The 17,241-nt window shown below is 60.9% G+C and overlaps 2 protein-coding genes across 10 annotated transcripts in view; one reads left to right on the forward strand and one right to left on the reverse strand.

Moving 5' to 3' along the window:
• The window catches only part of NPRL3 (NPR3 like, GATOR1 complex subunit), a 40,402-nt gene extending 36,281 nt beyond the window's left edge, over positions 1–4,121 (forward strand). For 8 of the 9 annotated variants that reach the window (XM_036303031.1, XM_036303033.1, XM_036303037.1 and 5 more), the window contains 3 exons: positions 1,341–1,530; positions 2,147–2,339; positions 3,227–4,121. In XM_036303031.1, coding sequence (XP_036158924.1) covers positions 1,341–1,530; positions 2,147–2,339; positions 3,227–3,392 — 549 coding nt within the window. In that variant the 3' untranslated portion in view covers positions 3,393–4,121. Of the gene's footprint in view, positions 1–1,340; positions 1,531–2,146; positions 2,340–3,226 lie in introns of those variants that run through there. The other variant, XM_036303040.1, reaches the window with a different exon arrangement.
• Positions 4,049–13,132, reverse strand: MPG (N-methylpurine DNA glycosylase). Its single transcript, XM_036303041.1, has 4 exons — positions 12,987–13,132; positions 10,297–10,530; positions 7,586–7,790; positions 4,049–4,493 (listed from the first exon to the last, which is right to left on the reverse strand). The coding sequence occupies exons 1-4, from the start codon at positions 13,008–13,010 to the stop codon at positions 4,117–4,119; spliced, it is 840 nt and encodes a 279-aa protein (XP_036158934.1). The 5' UTR covers positions 13,011–13,132; the 3' UTR covers positions 4,049–4,116.
• Between the last annotated feature and the right edge of the window lie 4,109 nt (positions 13,133–17,241).

The following is a 17,241-nucleotide window of genomic DNA, read 5'->3' on the forward strand; positions in this document are numbered from 1 at the left end:
ATTCCTTCACTGAACACTGGGGCTCTGGGCAGGGACCCAGGGCAGGGCCAGATGGGACAGGTGTCAGAGATGGGGCCAGGTGTTCTCAAAAGTGAAGGATTTGCTTTAATAAGCAGCAGATCTGTTAGACAAAACCAGTTTTTAGAAGCAGGCCCTTCCCTTTGTGAAGTTGTGAATGAGAAGGCGATCCTGGCTCCTCAGTGCATTCAGATGCCGAGTGAGACAGGGCTCTAAATGCCGTCTTTCATGGAGCCTCTGGGCTCCCGGAGCGGTGCCAAGTCATGGCAGCTGAAAGAAAGACACATCTTGCATCTGTACCCTCCCCCTCTCCAGCAGAGACTTCCTGCTGGTCTGGAAAGTGGGTGGATTTTTCAGGCCAGGCCTGCGGGGCAGCCTCATGCCTTGTCATGGGGCCCAGATAGAGCTGGGTGTGGGGTAAGGCTGCCTGCCTCTCACCCCTCCAGCTTTAGGCCTGGAACATGCTCTTCAGTGCTTTGGAGCCTCTGTTTTATTTCTTAATTTAATTTAAAATTTAGTTTACAATTCTTTTCAGTTTTATTTGGTTTTACCAGGTTATTCACGCCCATGGTACACCCCTATTTCCATGCCTGGTCAGCCAGCCCCTCCCAGGAGGGGACCCCCAAAGATGAGCAAGTGGATGTGTGTCTGAGAACATGGACACCATCTGGGCGCATTTCCTTGCTCTCCTGTGCTGGAGCTCTGCCCACACAGGGCTCCTCTTGCTCCTGCGTAGGTGCGAGCCTGTGGGAGGGGGGTGGATGCCGCGCCCTGGGCACCGTACGCTCAGCATAGGTCCCTGTCCCTGGGAAGGCTTTTGTGTGGAGCTGAGGAGGGGACTTCCTGCTCTCAGGGCAGCTTCCTACAGCCTCTTTCTGCAGTGTCACAGGGAAGGGGTCCCACAGGCCCAGCTCTGTTTGGTGGGGTTTGCGTGGCAGGGCCCAGTGGCCTGGAGGTGACAGGGTAGCAGAGGGGTAGCTCTGCGCTGGGAGGGCACATGGGCCTCCATGTCACAGGCCCTGCTCCTCAGCTCTGGGCAAGAAAGGCCTGACACTAGGGCAGCCCAGTTGTGTGGTGGGAGCAATTGCAATATGGCCTCACTGCTCTCTAGCCTCGCTGCCTCCCCTGGGTTAGCTAAGAGCTCCCAGTAGCTAAGAGCTCCTTCCTGAGGGCCCCTGGAGCTGATGCACCCCCTGATCTCCAGGGTGACTTGTGGGGTCGTGTCTTAGGCCATGGCTCCCCAATCCGATCAGGAAGGGAACAGGGTGGTGGTGGGGGTCAGCCTCCCCCAGTGCCCCAGGCCTCACACTGCTGTCCCGCAGACCCAGCTCATTCAGATGGTGGTGTGGATGCTGCAGCACAGGCTCCTGGTCCAGCTGCACACCTACGTGTGCCTGATGGCCTCACCCAGCCAGGACGAGCCCCGCCTGCGCGAGGATGAGGTCCCCTTCACTGCCAGGGTCAGCGGCCGCAGCCTCAGCACACCCAACGCCCTCAGCTTTGGCTCCCCAAGTAGGAATCCCTTCCCCGGGCATCAGTCTGGTGTGTGTGTGTGGTTGAGCACCTGGGGAACACTTGGGAGTGGTGGCCAAGAGGTACTTCAAGGGCGCTGCTGGGAATGGCCGAGGGACTTCACGTGGCCACCCATGCACACACTGCCTCATGCGGGCGGCTGAGTCCTCACGCAGCCTTTCTAGAGGAGGGCAGGAGATCTGTCTCCCCGCTTTCCTGCGCCTCTGGCTCTGAGGAGGCTGTATCTTTGGGCTCTTGAGCAGGGCTTGCTCAAGCCAGGAGTAGCCTGCCCCCAGCCTGCCATGCCACCCATCACTGGGAGGACAATTGAAACCTCTGCCCCAGGGCCTATGAGAGACAGTGACTGCCGTGGTCCCTTCTTGAAAGAGCCGTGTGGCCATAGTGTGCCCCCAAAGGCAGCAGCCATTGCCAAGCCCAAGTCCCTGGGCTTGGGGAAGAAAAGGGGCTGGAAAGCTTTGCGGGAGGTGCCTCCCCAGGCTGAGGCTTGGCCTCCGGCTTCAGGTTCAGGGTGAAGATATGTCCAGCCCCTCATGCATGTTGGGTGGGACGGATGTCCTTGGGGGTGGACTGCTCTCTGACCCATGCCCACCCGTAGCCAGCAGTGACGACATGACGCTCACCAGCCCCAGCATGGACAACTCCAGCGCAGAGCTTCTCCCCAGTGGAGACTCCCCGCTGAACAAGAGGATGACAGAGAACCTGCTGGCCAGCCTGTCCGAGCACGAGCGGGCAGCCATCCTCAGTGTGCCTGCAGCCCAGAACCCCGAGGACCTCCGCATGTTTGCCAGGTGGGAGCGGGCGACCGGTGGAGCTAGGCCCAAGTCTAGGATCAGGACAGGAAGTGGAAGGGGCTGTACCCAACAACCTGCAATGTAAATCCGTTGACGACAAATAGCACTCACCGGTTGAGGGGAAGTCCCATACACTGGGGTGCCCCTGACTGCTACCTGTGCACGCCAGGCGCGAGTTCAGTCTGCTGCCGAGACACTGTCTGTATCTCTGTCTTCAGGAGTCTCTCCAGGACTTCCTGGGGTTTGTCACTTCCTGGGAAGCAGCAGCAAGTTCTCATCCCCATGGGCTAGGCAGTGATTTTCCCCAGGACTTAGCCTGGGTGTGGGGGATCCAGATCCCCACATCATAGGTGACATAGACCTGGTCACACCCACCCAGTTTGGGGCAGTGTAGACGATGGTTTTCTGGAGGTCAGACTGTCAGGGACTGAGCCCCCAGTGAAGAACCACATGCCGGGCAGCTTTTTCAAGCAGCTGGTCCAGGCCTCTGTTCAGTCCCGGCCGAGACACCCCCTAGAGCAGTGACCCCATTTGGATCCAGAGCCACATGGGACTTGCTGCCAATAGAATGAAAAAGAGAAGCCTCCCCAGACCTGTCCCCCAGCACTGCCCCTCCCATGTCAGAATGCTGAGGGTGGGTGCGACCCTCGGGCTCAAGTGGGCTCTGGGGTTTGAACAGGAATGTGTTCTCACAGACCCACTTCAGAGAACCATGGTGGGCAACAGGCCCAGGACACTTGCCTGCTCCTGTTGGTTGGGGGTGGGCATGGGCAGCTGCCTCCTGGGCCTCTGAGACGCCCTCACCAGCTCTGTTTTGGCCTATGGGCCGCTCAGTGGCTGTTGGAACAGAGGCCAGCCTGGGCTTGTGCCGCCCTCCCCTCCAGGCTGCTGCAGTACTTCCGTGGCCGCCACCACCTGGAGGAGATCATGTACAATGAGAACACCAGGCGCTCGCAGCTGCTCATGCTCTTCGACAAGTTCCGCAGCGTGCTGGTGGTGACCACCCACGAGGACCCAGTCATTGCCGTCTTCCAGGCCCTGCTGACGTGAGCCTGGGCCGAGGGTGCAGAGGCAGGCAGCTGCAGTGCATGGGGGCACCCGCATCTCCCCACCCCAGGGCTCCCTCCCGACCCGGCCTGAGTCCTTTTAGCCCTGAGACCCGACTTCACCTGCGTCAGCTGCCTCCTGGGGCTGCCACCCTCTGCATTCTCACCTGTCTAGTCCTCAAAACAGGTCCAGTGCCTGCGCTGAGAGGGTGAGGCTCTGAGCTGGAGAGCCGTCCAGGACTCATGCTCTGAGTGAGGCCTGCATGCTTCCCACACAGATTTGGGCCACATGTTTCTCTGACCTCCCTCCCAATCCTGCCCCTTCCCCCCAGCTTGCTGTGGGCCTTCCTGGCCCGGCCCTCACCATAGCCACCAGGAGGCTCATGCCTTAGCCATCCACTCCCCTTTGCCACCTGAGGCATGAGGGCCTGGGCTCATCCACGATGCTTACTTGGCTCCCCGTTGGGGTGGCTCTGCACTGGTGTTCCCAGTCCTCCCTCACAAGGGTGGGGGTGCAGTGGGCCTTCATCGGGCCTGAGGAAGGCAGTGCCCATGCTGGGCCTGGCTTGAGGTGCCCGCTGCACACGTAGCCCCTGACAGCCACATCCTGGAGGAGGAACTGGTCATTGAGGGGGCTCTGGCTGAGACACAAGTGACACGTTTTCTAGAAATGAAGCATTTATTTGGTTTTTAAACAATTAAAAAGCCTGTCCTTAGCAGGCCCTTGCTTAGACCTGTGTGTCCTGCTCAGCTCCTCTGTCCACCACACTGACCCAGGGGCTGCCCTGGATATAGAAGCGCAGGGGCTTCTGGGCCCACTCTCCTGCGTTGCCGATGCCCACTCGGGCTGCTGCCACCACCGCTGGCTCCCTGGGCCCCGGGGGGCTGTGCTCTAGCCACACAGCCTTGTCCGTGGTGAGGTCTCGTTGGTCGAAGCTCTTGTCGATGGCCAGGGCCTGACAGAGCTTGGAGGGGCCACTGCAGAGCTCACGGTCTTTGAGGGCCCGGCCGGTACTGCCTTTCCGGGAGGTACTGCGAAGCTGCCGCATGGTCTCCAGGCCCCCCAGGGGCTCCAGTGCTCGCAGCAAGACACATGCTCCATCCCCTGTGGGACAGACAGACAGTGACTGGCCCTCCCTACTCAGGGCACAGCCAGTGCTGCAAGGATGATGCAGCTGCCTTCCTGAGCACCCCTGTACTCATTCACAGTCCAGACCCACTTCCTACACACCTGCACCCACAAGGCCCCAGGTGGGGCCTCCATGAAGCCAGAGGGCCTGACCGCCAGCTAGGGAGAACCAGTGAAAAGGCACGGCAAGTGCTTGCAGTTGGCCTCTTCTTGGCTTCCTCTGGTTTGGCGACCAGCAGCAGCTTTGAGGTTGGCAAAGGAAACCCCAAATGGCCGGTCCTCCCTGGGCATGGTCATCTCTACCCAGGCCCAGGGTTCCCCCATCTGCCTCTACCTACTCGGTGTCTATTGGGCAAGCCAGAAGGTTGGCTCTGAGCAGCTAGCAGTGTGCATAGGATGCTGGGAGAGCCTCACCCCATGACTCAGTGGGGAGACAAACAGGGCAGAGGGAGGTGCCTGCTGATAGCACCCCTTCTTTGGGATCCTTTCTGGCCCCCCAGTCCAGGCTACTTCAGCAAGTTGACATCCTGGGCCCAAAAAGACATTGGTCCAAATTCCCTTGGCCCTGCATGGCTAGGGGCAGTGATACCTGGACCCTGGCCAGAGAAGCCCAATCCCAACAAGGCCACTCTCCTGAAACACCAGCTCTGCTGACTCATGTTGGCCTGCCCTTCTACCGGGGGGTCTGAGAAGCTCAGCCTGAGGGGTGGCCAGGCCAGTCCCCACTCGTGGGCCTCACCGTACAGGCCTCATCAGCGCTGGGAGAACTTTGTGTGGATGCAGCAGCTACGCTCCCTGCACAGCCAGCAGCTGGCAGGTGGGGTTTCTGGGACCAGATGCTTTAACCAGCCAGTTTTCAAAGAACCTCAGGATATACTAAGGGCAGCCCAGCTGGCATGGCTCAGTGGTTGAGCACTGACCAATGAACCAGGTCACAGTTTGATTCCTGGTCAGGGCACGTGCCTGGGTTGTGGGCTTGATCCCCAGTGTGGGGCATGCAGGAAGCAGCTGATCCATGATTCTCTCTCATCATTGATGTTTCTGTCTCCTTCCATCCTCTCTGAAATCAATAAAAATATATTTTAAAAATTAAAAAAGAAGAAAGTATATTAAGGGCAGACCTAGCCGTTTTGGCTCAGTGGACAGAGCAGAGCATTGGCCTGCAGATGGAAGGGTCCCGGATACGATTCTAGTCAAGGGCTCGTACCTAGTTGCTGGCTTGATCCCTTGATCCCTGGCCCTGGGGCTCATGCGGGAGTCAACCAATTAATGTCTCTCACATCGATGTTTCTCTTTCTCTGTCCTCCTTCCTGCCACTCTCTCTAAAAATCAATGGAAAATTTGATCCTTGGGTGAGGATGAACAAAAAAGAAAAAAGAAAAAGATATACTAAGGGCAAGCAAAGACTTGAAGTTCCAGTCCCTCTAATTGCTAGGCCCTGCCTAGCCCACCAGCCTCAGGGCTTCCTCTGTGTCCATGCCGAGCTGCTGTAGGTGTAGCACGTGCCTCACTCTCTTGCCTCCCAAATGGGCTGCAGGAGCAGCCTACCCCCTCGATCCCATGCCCACTCTCCTGGAACACACCTGAATCCTGCACCCTGACAGAACCAGAACATCTTAACTCCTTCCCACAGAGTCTCCAGTCTCAGCTCTACTCCACCGGCACCACCTGTTGGCCTTGGCAACGCCCCTCCCACCCCCCACCAACTGCTCCCCTGGTCATCTCTGCACTGAGTCCACCCTGAGGGGAGGCAGGCATGGAGCTCGACCTTGGCCCCCTCGCCCTTGATGCATCTGGATAACCTTTGGCACTGACTCTGTACCCATGTGGTTTGCTGCTCCCCTGAACTAGGTGTTCCTGGGGCATGTTGGTCATGTGTCCAGAAAGTAATAACGCCACCTCCCACATCTGCCCTGCCCACCCTCAGAAGCCCTGGCTCCTCCCTGCCTTGCTGACCACAGCCCCAGACTCCTCTGGACTCAGTCTCCCTCCTTATTGAGTTCAGTCCCACCTCACATGGCGACCAAAATAAGCTCCAGAGGGAAATGGCCCTGGGAGTGCTCCCCGCCATCCTGATGTCCAGCCACTGTTTCCATCAACACCCTTTTTGTGCCAGGCACAGGGCCAGCCGGTTATCCAGTCCTCATGCCCTTGCAGCTCTGGTAACGAACACCCCCAGCTGCCCTAGGCACTCACAGCTCCCACGCCCCTGGAATCATTCAACAAATGTGTCTGACTTACAGCACAGCAAACCCGTCCCCACGGACCTCCTCAAGCATCCGCTCTTCTTGGGACCAGCATCAGGCTTGGCAGGCAGACGCGGGGACTGGAAGCCAGCGTGGGCTGGGCAGACCCTGCTCCTGTCAGAGTGGCTCTGATGAGATGGTGCTGTGGGCTCTGTCTTTCGAGCACAGACCACCCAGAAAGCAAAGCCACCTGCTCCCAAAGCACAGAGGCCCCCCGGACAGGCCCCATGAGCTGAGTGGGTTCTGGGAGCCTAGTCCAGCATCTCCCCCCGTGGCACCGACATTGGGGCGAACAGTTTTTGGTGATTCTCCTGTGCATTGTGAGCTGTTCAGCACCAACCCACCAGCCGTGAAGACCCAAAATGCCTGCAGACAACGCCTAATGTTCCTCCAGGGGGGGCAGAATCATCCCCGGTTGAGAACCGATTCAGGCCCTGTAACTGGCCGCCTGGCAAGGCTCCTGCCAGAGCCCTGCTCAACTCAAATAGATTCCACCCTCCTTTTCCCACAGCCAGCCCCTCCTGAGTCTACCCTGGCCTGTTGGTGACACCACGTCGCAGCTCTGGAGCCAGCGGTGGCCTCATGGAACCTGTGTGTTGTGTGTTTGGGTTAACCCATGACCTCTATTTCATGGGGGTCCCCAGCCTCTCTGACCACCCTGTGACCACGGCCAGAGCTCCTGAACCCTGACCTAGCCCAGCAATGGCACCTCCTTGCTCAAACACCTGCCCTCCCCTGGTCTTCCCAGGGGTCTGCCAGCTGCCAGCTGCCAGCTCAGGGGGCTGTGTCCAGGCCTCCTGCTCCAGCCCCAGCACTGCTCACCTTGGCTGGAGACATTCATGCAGAAGTACATGCCATAGATGAAGTACACATACAGGGTCCCCGGCTTCATGAACATGCCGCGGTTGCGGGGGGTCTGCTGGCCGCCCCTCGAGTGGGCAGCTTCATCCTCGGGCCCCAAATATGCCTCAGTCTCAACAATGCGGCCACGGAGCTCTGTGCCATTGTCGAGTCGCCGGACCAAGACCTGTGGGTACCAGTGTCAGCTCAGGACATGAAGGGTGGTTCCCTCTACCTGACAGTCCACAGCCTGGACTGCACCTCCCTAGCTCTGGGCACACCAGGGCCAGCCAGTTTCCCTCCAATGTCCCTCTGTCTTGGCGGACCTCTAGACAACAGACCTTGTTCACTGAGTGTCTTGTCCATAGGTTGCAGCCATTTCAAGCTCTGGCCTTGGCTGGGCTGCAAACCAACACTAGTGAATTCACCCACTCCATGTCCTCTCAGGCCCCCCATCACACTGCCTCCTCCTCCCCAGGGTCCCCCTGAACTTACATGCTTAGGCTGGGGCAGGGCAGCATGGAGGACACCCCAGTGTTGCCCCACCATGGCTGCCTGTGGACTAAACACCAAGTACTGTCACGCTCAGCTCCTGCCACCAGCTGAAAGGCCTTTCTGAGCAGCAGGACTGGCTGCCCACCGTGCTCCTGGCCGAACCATGGCCTGGGCGTAGCCAGCTCCACAAGGAATGGGGTCAGTGTGGGCAGTGGGCCAGGAAGATGAGCCTGGCTGCAGTTGTCTTGGACAGTGCCCTGGGCAGGGGTGGGGCCAGGAGGGGCCAGCCGAGGACAGGGGCAGTTGCCAGGGATTCTCACGGGAGGGGGGGACAAGTGGGGGGCAGCGGGTGCTCTCAGGCCAGCGGAGCACCTAGGAGAGCCGCCCAGGGGAGCCAGACCTGTGGAGTGCTGAGCATGCGCAGTCCATGCTCCCCAGCTGGGGCCCTTCTGCCCTATGGAGGGGACTGTTTCTGCACAGCACAGTGTGGCCGTGTCCAAAGCTCCAGGCCTGACTCAACCAGGGCTCACAGTGGGGGTTTGGGGGCAGCCACCTCCCCAGGGACGTGCCCAGCACCGGCCTTGTCCTTGGGCCAGAGCAGTCAGTTGGACAGCCAGGCCACCCCTGCCTTAGCCCAGGGAGCCCAGTGTGTGTGCGGCCGGGATCCGGGTCATGGGACGGAGGCGAGCGCTGAAGCTGGACACCCTGGGGTAGTGTTGGAGGAGGCCTTCCTGAGACAGAGGAGGAAAGAAGGGGGTCGATGCCTCCCCTGGGAGCCCATCTCCAGGACGAAGAGGAAGTCCCATTCCATCTCAGATGAGGCCTCACTTCCATCCTCCCAGGGCAGCAAGGGGGCGTTGCTCCATGGGCCTCGCTCCCCCTTTCCACACCTCCAGAGGCCAGCGGGGTGCCTGCCCTTGGGAGGGGAGCGTCTCACCGCTCTTTTCTCACTGTGGTTTTTTCATTTGAATTTTCCGCTCTGAATTTCATTCTGATAACATTTCCAGATAGTGGATGTTGGTTGCCTCCCATGCCCATTACAAACACATCTCCTTGCTGGTGGAGGCAACACCTCAGACAAGAGGGCGACTTGAGGGTGGTCTGGGTGTCATGGCAACTCATTGCTCCTTGCAGTGACCTGTAGAGGGGTGACCCGAGCCTGGCCTAGTGGTCTGCAAGGACATCCACTGGGAGGCTGTAAGAGGCTGTCCTCCCTGGCCACAAGCACACAGTGCGAAACCCTCCTCCGCTGGAGACCGCCCTCTCTACCCTCGGGCTCGGGCGGGCATGATGGGGGCCTAAGGGAAGCTGACACGCTGAGGCCCTGAGGCCTTGACCTGATGCAGGGCCTCCTCTGCCCCAGGAGCCACGGTATGTGAGAGCATAAACCCTCGTTACGCAGGGTTCTTTGAGAAGGACCCTTTGGCCCTGCAGCTGAAAGGTCTGGCCCTTAACCACGGAGCCCTACTTTAGGTTACACTCCGCTAGCTCACACTGCAGGATGTGTCCTTTCAGCACCCAGCGCCCGCTGCCTTTTTCTATTCGCCACAGAAACGGAGCCACTTGGCCACTGTAACCGAAAGGCAGTCTCATGGGAGCACGAAGAGGACCAGAGAGCCAGGAACAGCACCCCGATGGTGCTCCAGGCAGACGTGGCCCAAACTCTGCTGCTGCTGGCACGTGGGCCCTGTGCCACCCCTGCTTCCAGTCTAGACCCTGAGCCTGCTCTGAGCTACAGGGGTCGCGGGGAGCCAGCAGTCGCACTGTGAGCTGCTGTGGTGAGCAGGAAGCTGTGTGTCAAGGCAATCCTGCCACTGGGCAGTCCGTAGGCCATGGCCACTGCGCTCATGTGGCTGAAAGCTCTCACTACTACACAGACAGACAAGCTACAGAGGGGCGCTGTGTCAGGAGACGGGGGGGACAAAGTCAGCCCCCCACAGACACACACCGGGGCCAGCACTTGAAAGAAACCTGGCCTGAGGACAATACCAGGTGGAGGCCAGTGTCCTCACAATCTCAGCATTCCTCCCACTGGCTCCGCACCCACCCCCTCCCAGATGACTGAGGCGCAGCTCCCAGTGCGGGCTAAGCGCTGACTGCGTGAGGACCAGCAGGGCCATGTCAGGGACGCCGGCCCGGTGGCGAGAGGTCTGGTGCCCACAGACGCTGCATGGCGATGGCCACTACGTCGACATTACCTGTCCCAGAAACGCCCGGGCCAGGGGGACAGCAGGCTGGTCGAAGAAGTCTAGTCCCAGGCGAGCAGGGGGGTCTCTTGGGCTTGAGAAATAGATACTGCGCTGGGGACCCAGGGCGTTGGGCAGAGCGAGACGGGGCTCCTTGGGGGAGGGTGTCGGGGTTCCATCTGGTGTGCTCTGATGCTGCTCTGCCCCCAGAAGCCGCTGCTTTTTTAGCCCCAGTTTGCGGGAAAGCTGTTACAGGAAAGAACAAAATAAAGCGTCTGAATTAGGAGCGGGCAGAGGACTTGCAGCTTCAGGGCCGTATTTCACTGCCTGCCTCAGTTTCCTCATCTGCAAAATGAGGGCAACCGTGTTGTGCAAACAGAACAGAATGCCCGGCCCGATGGGCTCAGGGCCTGGCTCAGGAGGGTCCCGGGAGGCCTGGGGGAAAGCGTGCATGTGAGGAAAGGCTGGCGGCAGCAGAGACAGGGCCAGGGTGACCACTGCTTCACACACCCGCCACGTGCAGGACATGTGCAACTCTGGCAAAGGGCTGCAGGCCCAGGGAGGGGACATGGGCACCCGCGGCTGGCACAGGGGGCTGGGATCCTCTGACTCCCATTTATCCTGTGGATCCCGAATGAATTCCGAGCTTGCTTTTGGAACCCTTCAGACCTTAACCAGGAATTTGGTGGGGAATGGACTGTGTCATCCAACACCCCCCCCCACCCCCCACCAGCTGACACATTCACTGTGCCCAACCCCACCTCAGAATGGCCTAGTCCAGTGGTTGGCAAACTCATTAGTCAACAGAGCCAAATATCAACAGTACAACGATTGAAATTTCTTTTGAGAGCCAAATTTTTTAAACTTAAACTATACAGGTAGGTACATTGTTATTAACTTAATTAGGGTACTCCTAAGGCTTAGGAAGAGCCACACTGAAGGGGCCAAAGAGCCGCATGTGGCTCGAGAGCCGCAGTTTGCCGACCATGGCCTAGAACAGGGGTCCTCAAACTACGGCCCGCGGGCCACATGCAAATACAAGTATTGTAGTTGTTCCTGTTTTGTTTTTTTACTTCAAAATAAGATATGTGCAGTGTGCATAGGAATTTGTTCATAGTTTTTTTTTAAACTATAGTCCGGCCCTCCAACGGTCTGAGGGACAGTGAACTGGCCCCCTGTTTAAAAAGTTTGAGGTTAAATGAGAGAATACAAAAAAATAAAAAATAAAAAAAATAAAAAGTTTGAGGACCCCTGGTAGAAGGTCTGACACACACGGGTGGGTGGACACCAGGCTGACCACCTGCTTGGCCGCACTCCAAGCTCATGACTCCCCCCCACCCCCCCAGTGAGTCCCCAGTTGTCCTCTGCCTCATGACCCAGGATGTCAGAACAAGCAGGGCAAAGGCGAGGTCTCCTGAGGGACGAGGAGGCTCTGCCGAGACCTGCCCACTCTCTGCCTCCTTCCTGCCACAACGACCCCGCTCCCACCAAGGAAGCCCGAGCACACAGCCTGGCTGTTCCAGGAACGGCCGATCTCCCAAGGGCGGGGGAGAGGACGGAGCAGGTGGGCAGCAGGGCCTGCGAACACCCCCTCAAGGGCTGCTCTTCAGCAGGACCAGTCTCCCTAGCATGTGACAGACCCATTATTTTTAACATAAGTGCTGATGTCCCATGTCAAGTGGAGGCCGCCAGTCTGCTGAGAATGGACGCTGACGTGACCGTCTTTGCAGCCCGGCCCATCTGCCAATCCCCACCAGGGGCTCAGACTCTGGGGCGCTGATGCCCCTGCTCTCACCCTGAGTCTGGCCCCTGGCCTGCCCCATGGCACTCGGCCCACCCTGGGGGGTGGGGGACTCATACTGGCTGTCCAGGGACCGAGGCCTCACCTTCCCCATCACCGACCTAGGGTTTGAAACTGCCTCAGGCCTTCGTGGTGATGGTGATGCAGGCTGTTTAACCCGAGGGCTGAGGAACCCGGTGACCCTGCTGTTGCACCCCAGGGAGAGTGGGGTCTCAGACCCTGCACCCGGGTGCCTCACACGCACCGCCCGGCCCTGGTTGGAAATGAGGGTTCCCTGGGTGAGAAGCTCCAGAAAATGACCCGAGGTATCCATGCTCCTGTTTCCTCGTCTACGGTAAGGGAACCAGACACACCTGCCCTGAAAATAACGAGAAGCCGGAAGCACTTGGCTGGCGTACAGCAAGCACTCAACGAGGGAGGGACCCTGTCCACGAGGGATACCTCCGGGCAACGCCTGGGGATGAGATTCTTGCCAGCTGAGCGGGCCTGGCCTGGGTGCGGGTCTCCAAGGGACCCGCCAGCCCGCCATCAAAACCTGGGCTCAGACGGAGCGCGTCGATCGGCTGTGACAGACACGGGGCCGGGCGGACTGCTGCGCCAGGCAGGCTGCTCCTGGGCAGGGGCATCTGAGCCGGGCCCCGGTGCCCAGCATCCAACCGGTGTTGGGGTCCCTTCCCAGATCTCCCTGGAGACCTCGGGCCGGGCCTCGACTTCTTTTCTGGCAAATGGAGCTCGGCCAGGAGCCCGACCCCGCCGGCAGGCGCCCGCCTAGGAACCGCAGGCCCGGGGGAGGCCGCCGGGCGCCCGTTACTGGTTTTCCGCGGACTGTGCGACTCCGGGTGGGATGTGCGTCCTCGGCCGTGCGTGGACCAGAAGCGCGCTCCCCGGGGCGCGCACTCACCTGGGTCCCGCTCCGCACGGGCATCCCGCGGCCGGGCCAGGACTCCTGCGGGACCCGCCAGCCCCCTGCGGAGCGCACCCCGCAGCCACCCCCGGAAGCCCCGCCCGGCCGGCGTGGGGCCGGCGCCTGCGCAGAGGAGGGCGGAAGCCCGGGAGGGCGGCCTGGGGGCGGGCGCCGACTCCGCCCCGCAGGACGGGCCGGGCGGGGCCACACCGAGGTGGCTCCGCGGCACCCGGGCTCCGGGAGATCCCCTGGCCGCGCGCCTCACCGCCGTCCTGGACGCGGGCCCGGGGGCGCTGGGGCTGTGCGGGGCGAGCAGGGGGAGACCCGCCGCTCCCGCGACCTGCCTCCGCCCCGCGTGCCCTCCGCTCCCCCACCAGCCGCTGGTGGTGCCGCCCAGGGGACTGGTCCGTCCTGAGCCTTGCCTGGGCCCTCGAGGGGCCCCTGTTGGAGCTGCAGTGCTTTGGAGAAGCGGCCTGCAGACGGTGGGGGTGCACGTGGAGGTCACGGGGGCGGGTTTGTGGGGGACCGGGTCCTTGGGCCCCGCCTTCGCAGGGAGTCCTTTGGGTGGACAGCCTCCCAGGAAGCCCGCGCCAGGGTCCTCACGTCTGGGGATTCTGTCTCTGAGGTGGAGTCCCGACCCCTCCCGCCGCGAGGATGCGGAGGGGAGCCCGCCCGCCCTGAAGGGGGCCTCCTGGAGCACGGCCAGCCTCCACCAGGCCGAGGCCTGGGCTAGGGCCCTGGGGACCCACCGTGCAGCTAGGGGCAGAATGGGGAGCCCTGCTGCCCTCCACTCCCGATGCCTCTTCACACTCCCAGCACCAGCTGCCCACCCAGCCTGTTACCTCTCCAGTCGGATTTGTGCCCCAAGGGACAGGGGCAGGGGCAAGGGAATCTGGGGAGAGCAGCCGTGCCTGGCCCAGGGGTAGTCGCTGTCCGCTTAGGATTGTTCTGGGGGAGTCCCCCTGGGGAGAGAGGGCACATCGGTAGCACTAACACCCCACAGAGCCTCCCCGCCCCCTCACGCTGGGGTTTCCCTGGGTCTTCAGGACCCCTCTGCGTTGGCAGGCACAGTCCCAACCCCACACAACCGACCTCTGTCCTGGGAAAGCCCTGGCCCTGCGAGGGCGTACCCCTGGGGCCTGGGAGAGCAACTGGCATAGGATAATGTCAGAGGGGGTGGGGGTGGGGGGTGCTGGATGAATCATGCCACTGGGGCCCTAAGATGAGCGAGGAACCTGATTTCAGGGCAAGTCCAGTTGGGAGGACCCTGGTCTCCAACGGTTCCTTCTCCGCTGACCAGCCCAGGGCTGAACTCCAGCCCTCCAGCCTCCCTCTCTCGTCCCAGGGCCCCAAGCAGGACTTCCTGGGGAGGGAGGGGCAGCAGCTTCCAGCCCGCTGGAAACCACCCAGCGGCTTGTGGCACTGGAGCTGCTTCCGGGGGTGGGCAACGCCTCGTAGGCCCCGCTTGCCTGGCCGCCTGGATGTGACGCCCACCCGTTCTTCCTCCTCCATCCCCGCAGCCATTCTGTCTAAACAATGACGCCCCTTCCAGCCCTGTGTGCCCAGACCCCTTCCTCCCTTCCTCCCTCCCTCCCTCCCTTCCTCCCCCCCCCCCCCCCTGCACCTTCTTCCTCACTTTGGGAGGGAATCTAAGATCTCAATTGGGCTTCATCCCCTGGCGAGGGCATTCATTTTTATTCTTATTTCACAAGTGGTGCATGGTCATTGCAGAAACCCTGGGAGTCCGCACATTCCCAGGGGGTGTCTGATCCCTACTTGAGGATGAGGAAAGAGAGGCTTAGAGAGCAGCCCTGGCTCCCAGGAGGAGGAAGAGGCAGGGCCAGTGCCAGCAACCCACTTCTCCAGATGTTTCGGCAGGGGCTTGCGCAACCTCTGCAAGGGGGGCTCCTCCTCCCGCCCCCCCCCCCCCCCCCCGCTTCCTGGTTTGTGGTCTGAGGCCCCACCGCAGGCTGGAAGTGGTGGGTTAAGCATTCCCGCTGTGGCCTGCAGGACAGGCGGGCTGGGAGGGAGAGAAGGTGGAGCTAGGCAGAGGAGGGACCTGGGGCCTGCTCTGTCCCCAGTGTGCCCTGAGCGGGGCTGGGAGAGGCATGTGGGAGGATGTCAGTGGAAGTTGGAGGTGAGGACATCCTCAATATTCTCAAAGGGACCAGTGCTGGGGGGAGCTCTGTGCCCTGCTGGGCCAGCTCATGGCCTGTGGAGGGCCCACCAGCCACCAGAGCCTTGAGAGAAAGGATAAGCCGCTCTATCAGCACAGAGGCCAGAGCGCCAGCCCCGCACCGGCTGTGTCCTCTCTAAGGTAGGGATGCACGGCCGCTGTCCCCTCGGAGGGTGGGGGTGTCAGAGGCCATTGGGCAGGGAGGGCAGTTGCAGGAGGTGTGTGTGGGCTGCAGCCTCCCTCCCTGGGCTGTGCTGCCAGTGCAGCTGGGCCCTGGGCCCAGGTACTCACTGGACCCCTCGCCATCCCCTGAGACACAGGGAGGGGCAGCTGCCTCAGAAATAGCTACTGACTTCAGGCCCCTGGCTGGCCTGGCCCATTTCGGCCACCTCCCCAAATAGCCAGGGGTTGGTCCCACGATCCTCCAGGCCCCCGCAGCCCCCCACCTCCCAGCCCAGGGACTGGCCTGCTGAGCTGAGGATTCCAGAGTGGCTGGCAGGGACTCCTCCTCCTGGTCAGGGCTCCCAACCACTCAGGTCCCAGAGTCAAGTACACACCCATGGGGCGGGGCTGGGGAGGGCGCAGACACAACATCCTAGTCACCCACCCACGTGCTAGGCCAGCGTGGGCAAACTATGGCCCGCGGGCCGGATCCGGCCAGTTTGAAATGAATAAAACTAAAAAAAAAAAAGACCATACCCTTTTATGTAATGATGTTTACTTTGAATTTATATTAGTTCACACAAACACTCCATCCATGCTTTTGTTCCGGCCCTCTGGTCCAGTTTAAGAACCCATTGTGGCCCTCGAGTCAAAAAGTTTGCCCACCCCTGTGCTTGGCAGTTGCAGCTGATTTCCGTCTCTCCAGGGCTGGCTGGAGAGGGACTGGAAGCCCGGGGAGCAGGGTTTCCACATAGGGGCTCCTCCACCGGGGCACAAGGCAGTGGGGCAGAGTGAGGCAGAGCAGATGCGTGTGCATACGCGTGTCCGTGTGGACTAGGTCCAGGCCTGAGCACACATGTGTTGACCCTTCTCTGTTCACACTATCCAGATGCCAGGGTCCCTGCTCAGGAGGCCGGGGTGAGCAGAGACCCTGGGACTCCTGAGTTTGCCTTCCAGAATATTCCGGGGCCTGCCTTGGGAGCAACACCTGTGAGGAGCAAGGGTCTGCAACAGAGGCTGCTGTGGATCCACTGGAGCTTGGGGAGGGAGGGACCCGTCGGAGGTCACCCGAATGTGGGAGGCCATTTACCTGTCACCTTCTCTGGGGAGGGAGCGTAGAGGGTGCTCCTCAGGGGGTTCTCCGCTGTGATCCAGCGAGATCTGGCGCTCCCGGCAGCTGCGGGCGAATGTCTGGGTCATGAAGCGGGCCTGGGTGGCACCCTCAGCATCCACCGCGGGAAGGGACCTGCCAGGACTGGGTGCCCAGCCATGACATGCTTTGGAGCTAAGCCCAGGCCCTGGACTCCAGGAGGGCACTGCCGCATACTCTGCCAGCCCAGTCTGGTGGGCAGGGCCTGTTTATCCCTGGCAGGGGTCAAGAATGCTGGGCATGGAGAGACCGTCCTGTCTGGCTGAGAGCCTGGCAAGGGAGGGCTGACGTGTGTGGCCGCAGGAGCCGTGGGCATCACCACTGGGCAGCCTCCTTCTTGCCTTGTGTCCCCAATGCACCCGTAGCCGCCTCCCTCCACTTGTGAAGGCGTCCCCTCCAGCCCCTCCGGCGCTCTCACTGTGGCCCTGTAGCTGAGAATCATGCCGATATGCCCGTGTTTATAGAGGACCCGGAAGGTGCAGCCACCGCTCTGTCCCATGGTATGGGCGAGGGTGCAATCAGAGGGTTCTGTCCCTTGCCCAGGCTGCGATCCAACCTGTAAGTTGGCTGCTACCTCCCATCGTCAACTTTATTTTCTGTGTAGCCACGGACCAGCTTGATGTGTGCAGGCAGACGTCAGGCACAGAGAGGGAGCGTGCCCCCTGGTCCCAGACCAGCAAGGGGCCCGAGGACACATCTGTGGGGCCTCTGAGGCTTGAGGGGCGGGGCCTTATGTGCCCAAGGTATTCTGACCTCTGGTGGCC

This window comes from Myotis myotis, unplaced genomic scaffold, assembly GCF_014108235.1.
Source record: "Myotis myotis isolate mMyoMyo1 unplaced genomic scaffold, mMyoMyo1.p scaffold_m19_p_35, whole genome shotgun sequence".
In the NCBI taxonomy this organism is placed as follows: Eukaryota; Metazoa; Chordata; class Mammalia; order Chiroptera; family Vespertilionidae; genus Myotis; species Myotis myotis.

Coding starts and splice junctions, on each gene's coding strand:
- MPG (XM_036303041.1), bottom strand. CDS start 13,010: ATGCCCGTGCGGAGCGGGACCCAG. Junction 7,791..10,296: donor CCCGGGCGTTTCTGGGACAG/GTAATGTCGACG, acceptor TGGTACCCACAG/GTCTTGGTCCGGCGACTCGA. Junction 4,494..7,585: donor CATGAATGTCTCCAGCCAAG/GTGAGCAGTGCT, acceptor TCTGTCCCACAG/GGGATGGAGCATGTGTCTTG.